Below are 19,974 nucleotides of genomic sequence, written 5' to 3'. Positions count from 1 at the left end.
CAAGAGATATCAGGTGAAGTGGCCCTGGATAATATACCCACCTGACTTGCCCACTAATTATGGTCTTGCTTATGGGAGACTGTCGAGCTTAATTAGAAGATTAGAACAAGATGCCATGGAAGAGTATGAAAGCATTCTGAAAGAACAACTGGCCGCAGGGGTTATAGAAGTTATAGATCCTTCGGAAATTGATTCTAAGACACATCCTGTTCACTATCTTGCCCATCATATTATCCTTCCAAAGGGAAAGAAAGGGCGTGTGGTGTACGATGGTTCAGCTAAACTTAAGAATAGTAAGAGCCTCAATGAATGCATGTACAGAGGACCTTCGATGCTTGAAGACTTGACCGCTCTCCTTTTGAGATTCAGAGTCAACAAAATTGGAATAACAGCAGATGTTGAAAAGGCCTTTCTTCAAGTAGGGTTACAACAGGAGGATAGAGACGTGACCAGGTTTTTATGGCTTAAAGACCCCAAACAAGGAGTGACTGAGAAGAACCTTCTCCATCTGCGCTTCTGTCGTGTCCCGTTTGGGGTAATATCTAGCCCATTTTTGTTGACGGCTACAATTCGACATCATTTGTCAAAGGGGGACCAGAACCTTATGTCGAAAATAGCAGAAAGAACCTACGTGGACAACCTAGTCACTGGAACAGACACGTTAGAGGAAGCTCGTGATCTTGTAAACAAGACTAGGGCGACGTTCACAGAATTGTCGATGAATATAAGAGAATGGACATCCAACAACAAACTATTGTTGAAAAGTATACCAAAACAGTTTCGATCAAAAGACACTGAATCAACAAAGGTATTAGGACTCAACTGGCACATGGGAAAGGATACACTGAAGCTAAGGGTAGGTGATGTGCTCTCAGACACAAAGCAAGACAAAACAACTACAACAAAACGAGGAATATTGCGAACTCTTGCTTCATTATATGATCCTTGCGGATTAGCGGCACCCTTAATTTTGCCTGCGAAGCTCCTCCTTCAAGAATTATGGAAAAGGAAAGAAAAATGGGATTCTCAATTGCCAGAGGACTTAGAGGAAGAATGGCAGAAGGCAGTAAGTGCTATAAAGACTGCGGCTGAAATAGAAATTCCTAGACATGTTGGCCTGTCACCAAATGAAGACACAGAATGTGAACTTCATTGCTTCACTGATGCATCTAAAAGAGCCTACTCAGCTGTAGTATATCTGAGGTTAGTAAATAAGAAAGAAAAGAGCACTAAAGTGATGTTCATCATGGCTAAATCTCGGGTTACCCCGATAAACCACACAGAAGACCTCAAAATACCAAAATTAGAATTACTTGGATTTGTCATCGGAAAGCGACTCTTAACTTATGTAAAGAGCACCCTTAGAATAGAGTTGAAACGACTATGCCTTTGGTCCGACAGTGAGATAGTTTTATACTGGATGAAATCAGAAAAGTTATTGCCGCCATTCGTCTGCAGAAGAATAAACGAAATTAAACAAAATAAAGATATAGAGCCTAGATATGTCAATACAGAATTGAACCCTGCAGATCTAGCAACACGACCGGAACTTTGGCACACGAAGAAGGAATTGTGGTTCAATGGACCTCAATTTCTTTCGCTGAGTGAGGAGGGCTGGCCGAAGTTGCAAGAACACAGCCAGTCAGCTCTTTTCGCAGGAACCGATTCGACAACGGATACCATGGAGATGGACCTATCATCTCAAGCAGAAGAATCAATCGGAGGAACCATAGAACAGGAAAATACGGAAGGAATGACAATACATATAGAGAATATAGAAGACAATGGCCAGATGCAGGTTTCGGCTACCGGGGTTGATACAAATTGCACAGAGATAAAGAATTTACAAAAATTATACTTTCCACAAGAGGCAGCAGGAAAGAAAACAAGCCTATCAAGGAATTTAGGACTATTTGTGGATATGGATGGATTATTAAGATGTAAAGGTCGGCTTATGAACACAATGTGTTCATATGACACCAAATATCCGATACTGATACCTAAGAACTCAGAATTTACAGACAGACTGATCCTGGAGACTCATCAGAAGTACTACCATGTGGGAGCCCCACATACACTAAGCATTATTCGCCAGAAATACTGGATTCCTCAAGGAAGAGCTAAGGTCCAGCGAATAATTAGAAAATGCCAGCAGTGTATTAAACACGGAGGTGGTCCCTACAAACTTCCGCCCACACCAGCACTGCCAGCAGAACGTGCTAATTATAGTGCTCCTTTCACATATACCGGAATCGACTATTTCGGGCCAATCTTTGTCACGGAGGACGGACACATGAGAAAAAGATGGATTTGTCTGTATACATGTCTGGCTGTACGCGCAATTCACATGGAAGTAGTTAAGGATTTAACTGCAGAGGAATGTTTACTTGCAATGAGAAGATTCATATCTACACGAGGAAAACCAGAACTCATAGTCTCGGACAATGCATTACAGTTTAAATTAACTGCAGAATTATTGACGAACACATACTTCGTGGACAATAAGATAAGGTGGAAATTTATCCCTCAGCTCAGTCCATGGCATGGAGGGTTTTATGAAAGGCTGGTCGGCGTTGTGAAGAATTGCATGAAGAGAACCTTAGAGAAGAGAGTTCTAAATGACTCACAGCTAGGTACAGTTGTGAAAGAAATCGAAGCTGTGGCGAACTCACGTCCACTTACTTGTGTTGGGTCTGATATAGAATATGTTTTACGGCCGGCAGACTTTCTAACCTACGGGAAATGTATAGCGATTGAACCTTCTATACAAAATCCTCATCCAGGTGGTACAGTCACAAAAGAAAATCTAATTGAAGGATGGAAGAAGGGTAGAGTGATCCTAGAAGAATTTAAAAGAATGTTTCTGGGACAATACCTTTGCAGTCTACGTGAAAGGTACCAACATTCACACAAGGAACCCCGAGTTAAAACTAACCAAAGCCCTCATATTGGTGACATAGTCCAGATTAAAGGTGACTCTAAAAATAGAGAGAACTGGAAGGTGGGAAAGATCATCAGTTTAGAACGAGGTGCCGACGGAGAGTGCAGAGTTGCAAAGGTCAATGTTGAAGGAAAGGAATTTATAAGGTCGATAGGTCACTTATATCCACTAGAGGTGGAAGAAGATAGACTAGAAGATCCAAGAACCGAAGAAAGAATCCTAGAAAATCCAGATGTAAGGGAGACAGAGGAATCTTCACTACAGGAAATCCCAGAGATATCTGAAAGAGAAACCAGATGTCCTGAAAGGGAATCAACAGAACAGATGCCACAAGAAATTGCAGTAGAGGATGATGTTAGATTGGAAACCAATGGTTCAGACGAAATGCTCACTCCCGTAGAACGTGTGCAGAGAAATGGCAGTGTTGAGCGTGCTAACGTGGTGACTGAAGGTGACGAAGAGGTAGAGAGAGTAGAAACTGTGTCAAATGCGAATGAAGAAAGAATTAGGAGAGCAGCTGCTGTCCGGGCGAGAGAAAGGATTGCCCAATGGACTAGCCAGCTGATAGCCCTGCTATAGAAACTCGCGCCGCTGGGGAATGTCGCGACGTACGCGATCCTCAACAAAATAGCAGGTAAGTGTATGCCTTGGACAGTTTTAATTGTTTATACTGGCAGCACTGACAGAATGTTTAAAAAAAGGTTAACGAATCTTTGACAGTAGGAGGAAGAAGAGATTTTTTCCCCAACGGAACAATGTTCGCGTGGCGGGAAGTAAGTTGAATAGAAAGAAAGAAGACCTGCGGGTTTAAATCGGTGAGTGTTAGAAATATAGTCTCATCTGTGATTGTATTAGAGAGATGAAGGGATAATTAAGAATGAAGAATGAGAATTAGAATAGAAACAGCCAAGAATAAGCCAAATGGTTGTGAGTGGACAGGGTCGGGCTATAAGGGGAGTTGTGGAGGCCCGCGGCGGAGAAAGAATCTCCGCCAAACAATCAGAATAGAATTTACGTTGTATCAGAATCTAAAATGAGTATAAATTTGGAAATCACTTCATCTCTCACTCTGTAGTATTATGTTGTATATTTTCAGATATATATCTTGTCGTTATGTCTCGTTAGAACTCAGGCATGGTTGATACTTTGGTTGTCAACCTTGCATATGTATAGACGTCACGACAATAATAAAAAAAACAGCATAGGTGGACCTTAAGAGCTTACCTGATGCTTAGGAATCTTAGAGCAGCCTCTCTTCGCCTTTGCCGCATTGCTGTCGGAGGGCGGGGGCTGCGTCGGCGGCACCCCAACACCTTTGGACGACTGTAGCCTAGTCTTGACCACCTCAAGTGGACATGTCACCACGGCTCCCGCTGTTCCAGCCACTCTGTAATAAATAAATAAATATTATAGGACATTTTTTACACAAATTGACTAATCCCCACGGTATGCTCAAGAAAGCTTATGTTGTGGGTACTCAGACAACGATATATCAGTGGCGGCGCGTCTATAAAAGCCGATTCCCACCGGCTTGCCTGTTTTTGGACGTTTGAGGAGAGTTGTAAAGGAAATATGAAAGCCAAATTAGCCCCGGCTTGCCTATAGATATGTTTGACGCGCCGCCACTGCGATATATATAATATATATAAATATTAAAATACATAGAAAACAACCATGACTCAGAAATAAATATCTGTATCATCATACAAATAAATTCCCTTACCAGGATTCGAACCCGGGACCATCAGCTTCATAGGCAGTGTCACAACCCACTAGGCCAGACCGTTCGTAATGGAGTTATATATATACATATATACTTTAACACTATTAAAAATACTAAATTCTCGGGATTAGTTGCCAAACGGACCCCAGGCTCCCATAAGCTGTGGCAAAAGCCGGGACAACGCGAGTAAGATGATGACTGTTTTCAGACAATTTTGTAACAAAACAAAGTACACTGATTTTTTATTATCTTTGTTTATTGGTAGGATCTATCTAGAGGATATGCTCCCTGTACTAGATTCCATACAACACAAAATGCTGTCTTAGTGACGAGCTCAATTTTTTATGTAGTTATTTTTTCAAGTCGTTTAATGCAGTTATTAAATGAATATTTCACAATTTTTATATTAATAAAGGCACATATTATTTATTAAAATTTAAGTAAGTAATTAATTTAACCATGGCATTATTAACTTATTTTTTTGTTCATTACCCAAAGGTTGTCTGTAAGAGATCCTTAATGAGCAATTGCACCCATTGTTCAATTAATTCCAAGCATGAAGGTCATATTCTTTTTAGGGTTTCATAGTCCTTATAGTTTCCTCATGTTTCGTTTGTCTGTCTTGTATGTCACAGCCATTTCCGTATGTCACACTCGAAAACTATATTTACAGTAAGTACATATGGTCCTATTTTCCCGCACTAGTGCGTAAATAGCACTTTTCGTGCGTATGTCAAAAGTTTAAAGGGCCATATCCATATGTACTGTAAAACGTTGTACGATACACGTGCGAATAGGTTCCTCTTTTCCGCACTTGTATCGTAAATAACTATTAAGCTATTATTTTAATAAAAAACTGTCCAATGATTTGTTGAGCCACTATTGAGTTATTTCCAAAAAACTGTGGGATCTATTAAAAGGATGTAAGTGCTGCAAAGGCACACCCTTTTGCTTGTATGGCTTTTTGATTTAGTATGAAGGTATGGAACCCTCCCTGTCTCTCTCTCTGGATTTTTATATTTTTAATTTTGTTCCCAAAGTGTATGAAAAATGTTATTGTATTGGCCAATTAGACTTTTGCAACTGATGAAATTAATATATTAGGTAAGGCAAGTGACATATGAATGCCAAAATCAATCAAATAGGATTCAGACTCCAAAAAACTAGTGAAACAAATTTCACTGAAACTTGTTGGTAATGTTGGTGTGTCTGGCGACCTCCTGACAGGGGTGTTTTTAGCCCAAAGACTAAGCTTAGCCCTGCAAAGAGGGAATGTGGCCAGTGTCTTAGGCACTATGCCTCAGGCAGCAATAGGGTTAGTGAATAAATGTATTGTGTTTTCTTGTGTTACATTTTATTTTGTATCTAAGGTTTTTAGGTATTTAATATAATAATTGAAAATGATAGTAAAAACAGCTTTAACTATAGTTCGTTTTTTTTAGCATTAGAAAGAACTTGCAAGAAGGTAAGCGATTTTGGCATGTCTTTTAATTTAAAAACGCTTTTTAAAAATCAAAGACTATTACTTCTGAAAGCAGGAGAATATAAATGATCGTATTAGATTCATAATTGTTACGTATTTGCCGTAACTTATTTTTAAAATGTGTTTTTCAATTAAAAGACACATCAAGATTGTTTACCTAATTTCTAATGCTAAAAAAAACGAAGTATATGTCCCGAAATAGGATTCTAACAATAGGAACTGCCATAACAGTTCCTCGGTTTATAATGTTGGTTTAGAAATATGAATTCCAGACTAATTTAATTTATACCAAAATTACCATAAGTTTCATTTTCATTACTAGTATTGTTGCCAAGGAGTAATTTTGCATGAAGAAATTTTTAAATTGTATGTAATAACAAATTTGTTGATTGAATTGTGGCATTTTTGTTATTAAATAATTCAGGTTATTATTATTTTCAATGTGTTTCAGTTTATATTTTAGTTCTGCAGACCTCAAATTTGAGTGAACCACATATGAGCAGACTGATAATGTACCATACCATAAACATAAAAAAAATATTGAGATCAATCTCTGTTCGTCTTAAACCCCTTTATTTTACTTACTCTCAGCAACACATACAGAAACATTCATCTCTAGTTCATTTTTTTTAACATTAGAAAGAACTTGCAAGAAGGTAAACGATCATGACATGTCTTTTAATTGAAAAACGCTTTTTAAAAATCAAAAACTATTACTTATGAAAGCAGAAGAATATAAATGATCATATTAGATTCATAATTGTTACATATTTGCCGTGACTTATTTTTAAAACGTGTTTTTCAATTAAAAGACACATCAAGATTGTTTACCTTTTTTCTAATGCTAAAAAAACGAACTATAGGTACTTCCTATGATGCAATATTGTGCTACTCGAAAGTAGGTATAGAGAATAAACCTAGAACAAAAAATGGGAGTACCTAAGACTAAAATTTTGACTGCTGGGTTGCGGGTTGTAAAAGATTAAATAAACAAGTTTCTATTATATGAATAAAATAGAAAACTAGTATGCCATGACACCCAAGTCAGTTAATGTATTTTTTTTTGCAGTTTCTACTACATAATTATATGAATTATTATGAAAAGTCTTGTAAAATTAGTTTTATGAGTATGTTTTCAAAATTAAACAAATAAGAATGAGGTATAAATTATCAGAGGCATGGTTAATCACGTTTTTCTTGCCGTTTCAAGGCATACCTGTTTTGATAAGAGACTGTTTACTAACTAAATAACTAAATTTGTGCAGTAAATTAAAAATCTTTGCTTTATTTATATCCACATTGTTATGCAAATTGAACACAGTCACATGCTGACGATCATTAATCAAAAATCGCACATAACAATATAGAATTACGATGTAAATAACATTGGCCACATGTCCCACAACTCTCAGCCGTGCGCCGTATGTAGGTATGTCAACATTGATAAAAAATGATATCAAGAATTATCAACTCGGTATCTAACTCACCCTCCGGCCAGAAGATGTATTGCTGTATCCCTTTGAGACATTTTAGCGCCACCAAAATAATTACATGTCTGCAAATTGCGACAGTCTATAAATAAACAAAATGCACCACCACTTATAGCAACGCACCACGCACCGCACGTATCCTAAATTATCTCAATACGCTTCTTGAACTTAGACAACTTAGTTTTAACTCTATTAGGAGTCCACTCGCGTTAACAAGCTCAAGAAATAATTCAGTTGGAAATTTCGACGCAGTTATGAAAATTCGGCATATAACTTCACATCACAACATCACTTTCGCACGTCCACCGCCGTAATGTTTACGCACACACGATAACGATATACATTACTACTTGCACTCACACCTTAACAAAAAGATTGCCAGAGTAATTATACTTGCTCAATTATTTTGTAAAAAACAGGTTCCAGTGATGCTTATTAATAATTATAGTACTCGTAAGAAATGAGAATAGTTAATTTTCTATAAACGAACAGCAATCAGGGGTTTGTTACTAAGTTTAGTACTACTTAAACATTATTTGACATAACCAAGTTGAATAAATTTCACCCAGGGCAACATTATAAGCAGAGGATCTCAAACTTTAAGGGCAACCGGTATTATGGACATTGCGATCCTATGACATAGGATCTTAAGTACAATTTATTAGTGGCTTTGTAAGCTTCATAAGTTAAAAAAAATGTAATAATAGAAAATGCTTATGTTGCAAATGCTAATTTCTACAGTTTTGAACATTTTCCAAAAAAATGCCAGTACTGAAAAATTCTATCTAACTACCGAATTTATACACATAATTAGAGAAACGCACGTAGAGAAATGCGATCTGCAAAGGAGAACATATACGCAAGCATTCGTTTTTCTCGAAATAGCCATTTCAAAGATACATGAGTTTGGCTTGACACAGCAGCGTATATCCTCAGTGGCGGATTTGCAGTCTTTGCCGCCCTAGGCCCCAAGCCCTGTAGCTGCCCCTTTCTCAGCATCAGCACCCATCATATTGACTACATTTAGATCAGGCAACAGAAAGGTATAGAGGGAAATGCTTGGGACACATTTTTAACTTAGTAACTTTTTTGGACTCGTTAGGAGGTGAAGGATATCAAAAGTCCCCTTGAGCGGGTTTTGGGTTGAAGGTCACATTTTTCGGTTTTTCGCTTATTATATCTCTGAAACTATACGTCCTTGACATGACAAGATCATAGGAACTTAAAAAATAAGTTTTACGAAAAAAATAAGCAAATACTTTTACCAATTTTACCAGTTAGACAGTTTTACCAATAACATTGACTTTTTATGTACCTACCTACAAAAACATTCAAAAAATCTAAAAAAGATAACGTAAGAAATACATTTTTTTTTGCCTATTTTCTTGAATAACTGCTGAACTATTTATCCTAAAATTATAAAAAAAAATATTTGAGCTTCTTACAATGAGCTCTTTGATTTCATATTATGTAACACGATCTAGTTTGAAAAACTTTATTTTTAAATTTTCTCATTTACCTACCCCCCAAAAATGCCCTCCATATTTAAAATTAGTTTATTTTCGTTACACGTCCAAAGATGGCTTTGGGTCACAAACTTACATATGTGTGCCAAATTTCAACTTAATTGGTCCAGCAGTTTCGGAGAAAATAGGCTGTGACAGACGGACAGCCAGACGCACGAGTGATCCTATAAGGATTCCGTTTTTTTCCTTTTGAAGTACGGAACCCTATAAATGGGGAACAAGGCGCGAAGGCGTCAACAATCTGCGAAATCGACGTCACACTCGCGTTCGCGGCTCCGCGCCGCGATTCGCGCACAAGTTTGGAGGGCCCTCAAGATATCGTAAAAATTGTAGCTTGTAGCAAATTTAAACAACTTTCATTTTGTATAATCATCACGTCGTTAGAACGCATAGTTTCCGATAACTGAAAAATGTGACCTTCAAACCCCTCTCTTCCCCCGGCTCAAGGGCTACTACGGCCGGGGACTTTTGATATGTTTGCTTTTGGTATGTTTTGATAGTCCAAATAAAGTTAGGTACGAAGTCAAAAATTGTGTTTCAAGCATTTCCCTCTATATGTACATTTTTTTGAGAATTCGTTGCCTGGCCTGGCGTTTTGAGTTATTTTTTGTTATCATCAGCGAATTTTTTGTCACAATTTGCCGCCCCTAATATTTCGCCGCCCTAGGCCCGGGCCTACTGTGCCTTATGGGAAATCCGCCACTGTATATCCTACAGTTTCCACCGAGTTACGGAAAACTTAATAGGATATTTTTTTTTGTCCTAAATTAGGATTTCGTGTTTATTCCGACCAGAATAAAGAGCATTTCAAACTTACCAATTTTTATCAAAATCTGAGAAAAGTATAAAATCAATAAAAAAATAAAAAATTGTCCGTTTTGCAATCGTCGTCATTAGTAAGTAAAATCAGGGCTAGGCGCACTCAATGCATTAATGCAATGCAATAACTAAGGGTTTGAGAGCCAGTGGTGAACAAGTGACGTACGTGACTGTTATCACGACGTCACTGCTGAAATAAAAACATTGTCTGTCTGTTTATCTCATGTTTAGAGTCTGTGCGGAAAGAGAAGAGTCGTGGCAGAAACGGGAACTAACATTTTAAATTTTATATGGCAATCAATCCTTTGACACCTGTCTTGTAAAAAGTAAACAAACTTCTGTCAATGTATATTTTTATTAACAAAAACCGCAAGTTTTATGTATAAAATATTTTCAAAACACGATAAAACCGTACATAAAACCACAAGGAAAATTATATTTAACATTGTTCGGTTTTGTCAGCGGGAAGAAAACGGCTAAAAGCCGACTATCGACTTACAAAAAGTCGCGGAACGTGTTTCCGCTATTCGCGGGTATTGATGTTGTATTTAATATTAAATAATTACCTATTTAATAAGCCCCCTAAATAACTTGTCTCTGGTTCATAATCGGTAAGTATATTCATTCAAAATATATTAATTTTCATAAATATGCATCATTCATGATCTTTAAAATAACTGACAAATAGTCTTGATACTTGCCATTTTATGCATATTTATATGTAATTTCTTTTTCAGGATTGTGTAAAAGTATCTACGGTATCTAGAATAAAAGACCGCTAAGTAGGTGATATGCAAGAATTCGTAATCTACGTGCCGGATTCAAGCACATCCAGTTCAGATGAAGATAGTTCTATGAGTATCCCTGGTTGTTTTGAAGGTGTGCCCTTATTTTACCGCCAAATTTTTTGCAGAATTTTGTTATACAGAAAATTATTAATAGAATAATCGAATCACACATTTTTGTTACAATTAATTCTGTTTCTTCGATTATTCATTTCAAAGAAACATATTATGTAACTTCTGCAGAAATTCTGCAGAAAAATTTACGGCAAAATAAAGGTAAACCCGTTTTGAAGCTAGCTCAAACATAAGTGACATTGAATATTTTAATTCAGACTTCGATTACAAAGAATAAAACTTTTTCTAATAAAATATTTCTTTATTTGTAAGTTCGTTTACTAGGTTCTGAATAAAACTTTTTCTAATAAAATATTTCTTTATTTGTAGGTTCTGTTAGTTACGAAATTATATTTCATATTTAGCAGTGACTTTTCTTCGCCGAAAAGTCACTGCTAAATATGAAATATAATTTCGTAAGTACATAATACAAATGTACACATACATTACAAGTCAAGTTTACAATGGGTGAAATATATCCCTGATAAAATTACAGTTCTATTGCCCAATTTCTACCCGATCTACCCGGTTTTAATAACTGTTGGACTGCACAGATTAGGCAGTACATAAATGAGACTCGTATCTTGTTTAGTACTAAAATTACAGTTGTATTAGGCAGATTCTTAACTAGTTTTAGCAGTTTTGTCGATCGCAGTCACTTTTCGGTATCTGAGATATAAAAACAAGTGTGTTTTAAAAAGAAAACTGGTGCCTGCGCTAAATCAGAGCATTGATTTGACGAGCCGACACCACCACCAGGCTCCGTTTAGTAAGCCGTGGTAAAAAACCGGAACAAAAGGGATTCAAGTATCATGACCTTTAGTGTCGTACTATAATCACGTGACCAGTGTTGTCAGCATAGCAAAAACCAGAAAATAGCACTGGCGCGCCCTCAAATCCCACGACTCTTCTCTTTCCGCACAGACTCTATCTGTTAAGGTTTTTTTTATTGAATTAAACTTCAAAAGTTTTTGTAAAAGAATAAATATATGTTTAATTATATTTTATAAAATATATATATCATTAATGATTTTTATAATTTGTATAATTCTAATTATTTATCGATCGAGATCGTTTTTAAGTAAGTCTGAAACAGCGCGAATGCTCGTAGTGTTGCCAGACTTATAAACAATTACGCAAATTTAACGGAAATATGGTTAACTTGTGGATAATGTGGATTATTTTTTATGCAGGAAAAACGGTCAATAGTCAATTATAATAATTCTAGTAAAATATAATGGGATTTTTGTGCGTTATACTGTACTTAGTTCAAGTAAAATTGTATAAATATATTATAAATTACAATCCAACATTTGTCAAATGTATGTAAATACACAAAATTATTATTTAGTTTTTTCATACAAATTATTTTCGATTAATTTGTTTCTAGCACTACTCAACTTACTCACACCTTTACCGAGTCATACAGCTGCATCGAATTTTAATTTACTGAAGTATATTTTTGCGATTTTTACGAACATACATTGCAACACTATTTTTGACAGTTCAGTGCGCTGTCAGTTGTCACAGCTGACATGACATCTGTCATATTGCAATTTGTACCACCTACCTCTAATTGCATAATCTCTCATACATCATTTCCATTTATTATTGAACTGATATTGTTATCTTTAGGTGCTAAAGGCGACTAGAAAATTCGCCGGTTACCAAACTCCTTTAAATATCTCATAGTTTAACTTCAACTTTCACCATGTTCGCGTCTCGGAAGCTCGGAAACTTGATGTAAATTAATAATTGATTATATTGGTTAAGCCGATGCCGTTTTTACGTTGCAATCGCTCGCTATTTATTCATTAAATTAACTGCGTTGCGACAGGGATTTTCAACAATAATGCAAACTTTTTAAAACTTTTTTTTTATAGGCGTGTGGCGGGGGCATGTCGTCAGAAGCACACACTGCCAGACCTGCCGTACGAGTACAGCGCCCTGGAGCCGGTGATCAGCCGCGAGATCATGGCGCTGCACCACGACAAGCACCACGCCACCTATGTTGCGAACTTGAATGCTGCTGAGGAAAAGCTAGCTGCTGCACAAGCTAAAGGTAGGTTTATATTTAATACTTGGGAATTTTAAATACTTTAAATGCCTTATAACTCGAACACATACTTGATATAGCTTGGGAAGTAGCGAGGGAAGTAGGCGGATATGTTCAGTGGCCGAGCCACTCATCATCGGCTGCCATACCACACCTCCAGTGTGTGGCCAGGCAGGGTATTATGAATGTGACTGTTCTCTTTCCATCCTTATAATTTGTTTTTAATGTAGCAAGGGTGTCCAAAGTGAATGCAACCAAGATATTTGTTTTATATGTATGGCATAAAAGTAACTGAAACTAAAGAATACTTTTGTATATAAGGACTTAAGGTTTATGTCCAAATGTAACTAGAACTTTTTATTTTAAATGTTATCCAGTGAAGTTTGTTCACAATGTAATGATCAACTTAATTAACATTATTTCCTTTTTTATCTTGTCTGAATTTGACAGCAGCAGACACAGATGCCTTAGTGGGGCTACTCAGTGCCGTGAAGTTTAATGGAGGTGGACATATAAATCACTCCATATTCTGGTGCAATTTGACAGCAGCGAAGACTGAACCAAGTTGTTCCTTACAGCAAGCTATAGAGCAGTTAATATTATTTTATTTGATCAAGTTGCATTATCTTGTTTCTTTTTCTGTTTTTTATACAATTATGGCCTGGATGCGAGTCCTTTAAGCCATATCTTGAGGCATTTTAGATAATACTTATTTAGTTTCAGTTTTAGTCTAGATTAGTTTTGTTATACTAACATTTAGTCTTGTTTAGTTAAAGTATCAGTATCACAGCTATTTATTATGAAACTAATTTTGGAAACTGGCATGATTTTAAAAATACTATTTTAAAAACTGGCTTGCTTCCAAGTTGCCGAGGTTGTTAAAATTATTTAAATTTCAAAGTCCTGCCTTCTGGATTAGGCAGTTCATTGTCTGTCAGTATCTAAGTAACTATTAATATATGCAACAGCGAACTTTACAAAGCTGATATGTGCTATAATTTTTTTTGCATATATTTACCTAGCAACAAAACACATAAGATAATTTGATTAAAATGTGCACATACCAGATTTGGTAAGCGCAATGACATTAGAGTTCATTTAGCAACTCGCTGAAAATTTCTCATGTTTGTGCCCCTTCTTTCCAAATTCCTGTGTATATATAGATTTAATTGCCATTCCATAAAATTCGAACAGGTGACATTGACACCGTCATCAACCTGGCCCCAGCCCTCAGATTTAATGGCGGTGGTCACATCAACCACTCCATTTTCTGGCAGAATCTCTCCGCCAACGGCGGCAAGCCCTCCGACCAGCTCACCAAGGCTATCAATCAGTAATACAAATTTTATTATGCATGGACTGTTTCTGTCATTTGCTTTAATCCTGATTGCCTACTTATTTGATTAACAATTGCAATTTACAGCAGCATTTTCAGCCACACACCAAATTGTACTGTAATAAAGTTAGTAAAAGGTTCAATTTGAAGTGACAAAAGGAAAAGTGTCAAGTATTGCAACCGCATGGTTCACCAAATGTGTAAGGAAATCTGATAACAAAAAAGGAATGTTTCTATGAAACTTTCTGGGACATTTTGGGAAATATGGTGGAAGTTGTTCAGCTTCATGTACTTTACCAGCATTCCAATTTTTATAGAAATCTAATGGAAATCTAAGATGTGATCGAAATGTACAAACTTTTTGAGAATTGCTCAAACAACCCAAATTGACTCATTTACTCTGATTATAGGTCAATTTAGAGTGTGGAGGTACAGTCACCATCAGATATATCGGAGCGGCCAAGGTGGTCACAAACATCTGAACATACCTCTATTGTCAAGGCACTAGAATTCGAATTCAGATATTTTAGAACACCCCGGCCATTCCGATAAGTATATCTGATGGCGACTGTACTTGCTTCTGTCACTTGCAGTTGTATTTGGAATTAACCTTTTTAGAAATGTCTTCAGCTTAAATCCTGGGTTCCATTGCACTTGAATTTTACATGCACATTTGTACTATGTGAATGATTTTCAACTGTCTATGTGGCTTTGTTTTTTAAACTGTTTGTTTTGTCTGTGATAACGATTAACCTTGGCGTGTCTCCGCTAATCTGTGTTACACCTGATAGCTTGGGTCACCTTCTTGTTGGCATTCACCCCTCTGTGAGATTAACATTGTTTTATTTATATCATAGTTAACATGTATACTTAGTCTGACTACTTGACGTATTAATTAGGTTTATTAATTTTATTATAGCCTATACCTACGTAACTTTAGTTTACAGGACTTGTACTAGTTGTAGAAATGCACATTAGTAATTTTACGGGACATAAGTACAGTCGCCATCATATATATAGGAGCGGCCAAGGTGTTCACAATATCTGAACATGCACTCTAACGCCCTGACAATAGAGGCGTGTTCAGATATTTGTGAGCACCTTGGCCGCTCCTATATATCTGATGGCGACTGTACTAGTTCAACTAGTAGTTATTCTATACAATAATTAAAAACTGAACCCTTTGACTAGAAAACTTCTGAATTCTTACTTTTTGGTGTTAAGAATGTCTGCGATATTGTTTTTTACATCTTTACTTAAATTTCGTGTTTTGTCGAGTCGACACTCTCTTCCCAAGTTTCAAGCATTAAGATCTAAAAGTAATTAAAATAATATCACAGACCAACCACCGCGGTTCTCTGTGGATAATGTGAAATATTTTGTTAAAAAATACTACTACTACTACTACTAGTACTAGTGCTCGACGCTGCACTAGTATTCGACACGGGCACTTTATGTCAAATTGATAAGGGCTAAATTTGAATACAGAAAAATCTTCGCCATTCTTTTACCTATATTACTTTGACATAAAGTGCCCATGTCGAATACTAGTGCAGCGTCGAGCACTAGTACTTCTACCATACCTATTGATTATTTTATCCTCTTTAGACCCAGGGCAATATTGGCGCATTTGAATTTGGAACTTTCTTTTATTTCTATATATGAGTTCAAAACTCGAATTTATTTTGTTCTTGTACAAGTACACGGGGACTTACGAGGCTATGAATGTGTTCCAGGGACTTTGGTTCTATAGATAACATGAAGAACCAGCTTGCGGCCGCGTCTGTGGGCGTCCAGGGTTCGGGCTGGGGCTGGCTCGGATACAACAAGCAGATGAAGAAGCTGCAGATTGCCACCTGCTCGAACCAGGATCCTCTACAGGCCACTACTGGTAACCATTCTATGAGCCCACATTCGCACGACAGCTTTAACAACGCGCGTTAAAAAAGCGCTTAAACCTGTCCACACTCTAAATTCGACTTAATTACCAAGGCTTAAAGTCGAAAATCCAACAACGCTTGATAAAAAGCGCCACCGCTGTCGTGTGAATACATACATGGTTTTCCATTTGTACATTCAAACGCTTTTTTAACGCGCGTTGAAAAAGCTGTCGTGCGAATGGGGGCTTAGGGTGGTATTCCACTTGTCCAATGTGCATTGCGTCTCACTTTCCCATTAAGCAAAATGTGAGACGCAAATACACATTGGCCCAAGATATTGGACAAATGGAATACCGAGCTTACACAAACCACTTTATAATTTAGGGCTACTTTGCTAAAGGCATCTAGAACACTCACCGAAGTCACCGATAATTCCATGAGATTTGCGTTAAATTGCATTTGATTCGCGCACGAGTGTGGAGGGGGCTTTAGATCGATGGACAGAGGCGTTTTTGCTTCTATATTGGTCAATGTTGCCATATACGGGATTTTCCCTGGATTTCTCCAAGCCAGAACTTGTCAAGTAAAAACGGATGACAAAAGTGTAGAGGATCCTCTGCTATTTACATAAGTAACACCAACAGCGTATTAAACTTTATTAACTTAGTTTTACCAGAAATTAAAGAGTAACCATTTTGTATATCAACAGGATTGGTGCCACTTTTCGGTATTGACGTCTGGGAGCATGCCTACTACCTCCAATACAAGAATGTTCGCGCCGACTACGTAAAAGCCATCTTCGACGTCGCCAACTGGGCCGATATCTCGGCCAGGTACGACAAGGCCCTGAAGTAAACTGCATTTATGGTTTAACCTTTTTAGATATACAAGCTTTAATCACATAGTGATTTAGTTGTGATACCTGTGAACATCATTATAATTTATAAGTGAATTATGGTTACGTGTTTTTATTTAACCCCTTGTCTCTTATCAACTTATTCAACAGTAGGTAATTACAACCGGAGCTCCGAATATTCAGAATTTCTTATACCATAAAATCCATAAATTGAAACGCAACAACGCCATCTTCCCACCATTTTCCACTTAAATTATCGAACTGTCCACAGGCACGATTTTTACCTAGACATCTTGATAGTAAATAACTCTTTGGATATAAGCTTTTATCACTGAATTTACTAAAATTAATAGGAGTATTATTCTACGTTTAATATTTTATTAAGAAATTTTCTTTATTTATTTTTCGTCTTAAGTTAGGTTATTTATAATATGAATATAAAAGTAAAATATAAAAACACATACAAAACAATAAAAAAATGCATATAAACACATTATAAAAAACCTAACGTAGGGTGCCGCCGCCAGCGGGGCAGGGCCCAAGCTAATTTTATTAGAAGAAATTTTATTATTAGAATATATATAGATGGTCAAGCAAAACTTGTCAGTAGAAAAAGGCGCGAAATTCAAATTTTCTATGAGACGCTATCCCTTCGCACCTACATTTTTCAAATTTGCCGCCTTTTTCTACTGACAAGATCTGCTTGACCAAGTATACATATTATAATATTGGATTTTATCGTGTGAAGATGGCTTTACATGACTACTTTGACAGTTCTCTAAATGACAGACGTGATTTCGTTTAGAAACGGAAAAACGCCTTAACGAACGAGCAATTTCGTTTCGACGTTTGTTCGGAGATTTGTGTGTTGTGATCGAAAATAAATAAATAAAAAGAATATCCTGGGACATTCGTACTTTCTGACTCAATTTCAGTATCCTGCAATATCTCCACCTTTCGTCTGTGAAGAGGTAAGTGCCGATTTATATTTGTAATGCGTAATTTAACAGCAGAAAGTTGAGTGGGATCACATAGAAGTGTTATTGATTTTTCAGCGAACTAACCAGACGTTGCTACAATTTCAGGGGCTTGTACAAATGTACATCGAGAGAAAAAGTAAAACTAGATTAATATTTATTTATAGCGTTTAATCAATACTCCATGCTATGTTTAATTGTAATATTATTTGTTAATTAAGGAGTCCGGAAAGGAAGGTCAAGAATTCAGTGTTTCGTAAAGAATTAACTCGCCGTCACGCTGTATGATTATCTAGGTTTTATTCCGTTGGCTATTAAAAATAGAATACCTTGTTATTTTAATAGAGTTCAAAGAGAATGGTGATAAATGCATGAATTATATTTGATATGATTCATCATACTCATCGTTAGGTAATACTATTCATTCACATATGTTAGCCAGATGGCCCTTCCTCATCTTATATGGACATTGGTATTTTTACTGACTGTATTATACAGTTTCAATGAATTTTTAATTCATAAAGTATAAAAATGAATGATATTGCAATATTGGTAGTGTATTTTAACTTGGTGGATGGCTATACTGCTGTACAATTTTGTGGTTTAAATGAAAAGCAATAGCTTAAAACATTGCTTTATACTACATAATAATGTATGATTAATTTTTCTTACTGTATTATTAAAAAATAAACACAATTAATTCTAAAAAAGCAAACAATGCCAAAGTAAGTCAAATAAATCTGCCAAAAGTAAAAAAATAGGAAAATAATGTTTTTGAACGTCAATGACTATTCATTAACACATTGCGTGCCGGGAACCCGCTTGGCGGGCTCACTGTTCATAGTCACTTTCCTCTACAAAACAGGAAAACACTGAAATCAGCTAAGAGCATAGCTCTACCTAATGTAGTTAAATATCTAAATAAAGTTTTCAAATTAAGTTATGACCTACTTCATTAACATATTGACTCTATCTAAATAAAACCCTCTAAAATAAACTCCTCGGCATGGAGCTGAGTTCAGTCCTCGGCTTCGGCAGCTTCATTGAGTCTAAAGCACAAACTGCGGCCAGAAAGCTGGGCGTCCTAAATAAGGTGAAGCGATACTTCACACCTGGACAGCTTCTAACACTTTACAAAGCTCAAGTCCGGTCGTGTATGGAGTATTGCAGCCACCTGTGGGATGGCTCAGCTAAATACCAACTCGCCGCTTTGGACTCAGTGGAGCGCAGAGCCAGGAGGATGATTGGCGACAAGAAGCTAACGGCTAAGCTTCAGACTTTGGCCCATCGGCGGAAAGTCGCCAGCCTGTCGGTATTCTACAGGTTCCACTTCGGGGAGTGTGCCCAAGAGCTACACGAGCTCATTCCACCGTCCCCATTTTACCATCGGACTTTTAGACGCACGGCCGGTTTCCATCCTTACTTGGTAGATATTCCGCCAATTCGCACGAAGCGCTTTGCTTCTACTTTCCTTATGCGCACTGCCAAGGAGTGGAATTCCTTGCCGGCGTCTATATTTCCGTGCTCTTATAACCCGGCAACCTTCAAATCAAGAGTGAACAGGCACCTTCTGGGCGAGCTCGCTCCATCGTAGGCCACGTCTACGCCTCGGCTAGTCTGTGGCCATGAGTAAACCCATGCATAATAAAAAAAAAAAAATAAATAAAAAAAAAAGTAATTTCTCAAGAACAAACAGGGCCTGCGTATAATCCCTCTGTATAATCTTCGGTGATCCTGCACCCTACCCCAGTTTGTGTAGTTACACCATTCATACTTTCTTTATATCCAAAAATGACAGTTTGATTTTTTTGGGGTAATTTTATATGATGTATGTATATTATATTTTTGTTATATTTACAATAACAAGAAAAATATACCTCTTTAACCTTACATGGTTAGGAAAATAGGTATTGTGTTTAATTTTTATCCATATTATAGCAGCAAGGGGAAAGGAAAGCTAAAAAATTAATATTGATATTTAAAGTAAC

General features: G+C 36.8%; 5 protein-coding genes across 7 annotated transcripts in view; 3 read left to right on the top strand and 2 right to left on the bottom strand.

Annotated features, from left to right (window-relative positions):
- Positions 1-7,958, bottom strand: part of LOC134672966 (mitochondrial carrier protein Rim2) — a 317,464-nt gene extending 309,506 nt beyond the window's left edge. For 2 of the 3 annotated variants that reach the window (XR_010099397.1, XM_063530919.1), the window contains exons 1-2: positions 7,635-7,956; positions 4,166-4,328 (exon numbers count right to left, since the gene is read on the bottom strand). Coding sequence is in view for 2 of the 3 variants with exons in the window: in XM_063530919.1 (XP_063386989.1) it covers positions 4,166-4,328; positions 7,635-7,675 (204 nt within the window). In the remaining variant the exon portion in view is untranslated. Of the gene's footprint in view, positions 1-4,165; positions 4,329-7,634 lie in introns of all 3 variants that reach the window. The other variant, XM_063530920.1, reaches the window with a different exon arrangement.
- On the top strand, positions 1,765-4,086 carry LOC134672953 (uncharacterized). Its single transcript, XM_063530903.1, has 2 exons — positions 1,765-3,575; positions 3,662-4,086. The coding sequence occupies exon 1, from the start codon at positions 1,793-1,795 to the stop codon at positions 3,518-3,520; it is 1,728 nt and encodes a 575-aa protein (XP_063386973.1). The 5' UTR covers positions 1,765-1,792; the 3' UTR covers positions 3,521-3,575; positions 3,662-4,086.
- Positions 7,959-12,428: 4,470 nt separating the features above from the next.
- Positions 12,429-17,108, top strand: LOC134672976 (superoxide dismutase [Mn], mitochondrial). The gene is made up of 5 exons (XM_063530935.1): positions 12,429-12,624; positions 12,765-12,943; positions 14,132-14,270; positions 16,010-16,164; positions 16,863-17,108. Exons 1-5 carry the CDS (start codon positions 12,593-12,595, stop codon positions 17,006-17,008), a joined length of 651 nt encoding a protein of 216 aa, XP_063387005.1. The 5' UTR covers positions 12,429-12,592; the 3' UTR covers positions 17,009-17,108.
- A 370-nt stretch (positions 17,109-17,478) lies between these two features.
- Positions 17,479-19,974, bottom strand: part of LOC134672869 (uncharacterized) — a 267,272-nt gene continuing 264,776 nt past the window's right edge. Inside the window, exon 2 of the mRNA XM_063530818.1 lies at positions 17,479-17,513. The gene's annotated coding sequence lies outside the window, so the exon portion shown is untranslated. The remainder of the gene's footprint in view (positions 17,514-19,974) is intronic.
- The window catches only part of LOC134672984 (kinesin-like protein unc-104), a 160,832-nt gene continuing 158,637 nt past the window's right edge, over positions 17,780-19,974 (top strand). The window contains exon 1 of the mRNA XM_063530943.1: positions 17,780-17,980. The gene's annotated coding sequence lies outside the window, so the exon portion shown is untranslated. The remainder of the gene's footprint in view (positions 17,981-19,974) is intronic.

This window comes from Cydia fagiglandana, chromosome 17, assembly GCF_963556715.1.
Source record: "Cydia fagiglandana chromosome 17, ilCydFagi1.1, whole genome shotgun sequence".
NCBI lineage: Eukaryota > Metazoa > Arthropoda > Insecta > Lepidoptera > Tortricidae > Cydia > Cydia fagiglandana.
The sequence above is the reverse complement of the archived record's forward strand: the minus strand, read 5'-3'. Positions and strand labels throughout refer to the sequence as shown.

What these genes read in the sequence shown, in the direction of transcription:
- LOC134672976 (XM_063530935.1), top strand. Translation starts at nt 12,593, where the DNA reads ATGTTCGCGTCTCGGAAGCTCGGAAACTTGAT. An exon ending in CTCACCAAGGCTATCAATCA is followed by an intron (nt 14,271 to 16,009) that starts GTAATACAAATT and finishes AATGTGTTCCAG; the next exon opens with GGACTTTGGTTCTATAGATA. An exon ending in TCCTCTACAGGCCACTACTG is followed by an intron (nt 16,165 to 16,862) that starts GTAACCATTCTA and finishes GTATATCAACAG; the next exon opens with GATTGGTGCCACTTTTCGGT.
- LOC134672953 (XM_063530903.1), top strand. Translation starts at nt 1,793, where the DNA reads ATGCAGGTTTCGGCTACCGGGGTTGATACAAATTGCACAGAGATAAAG.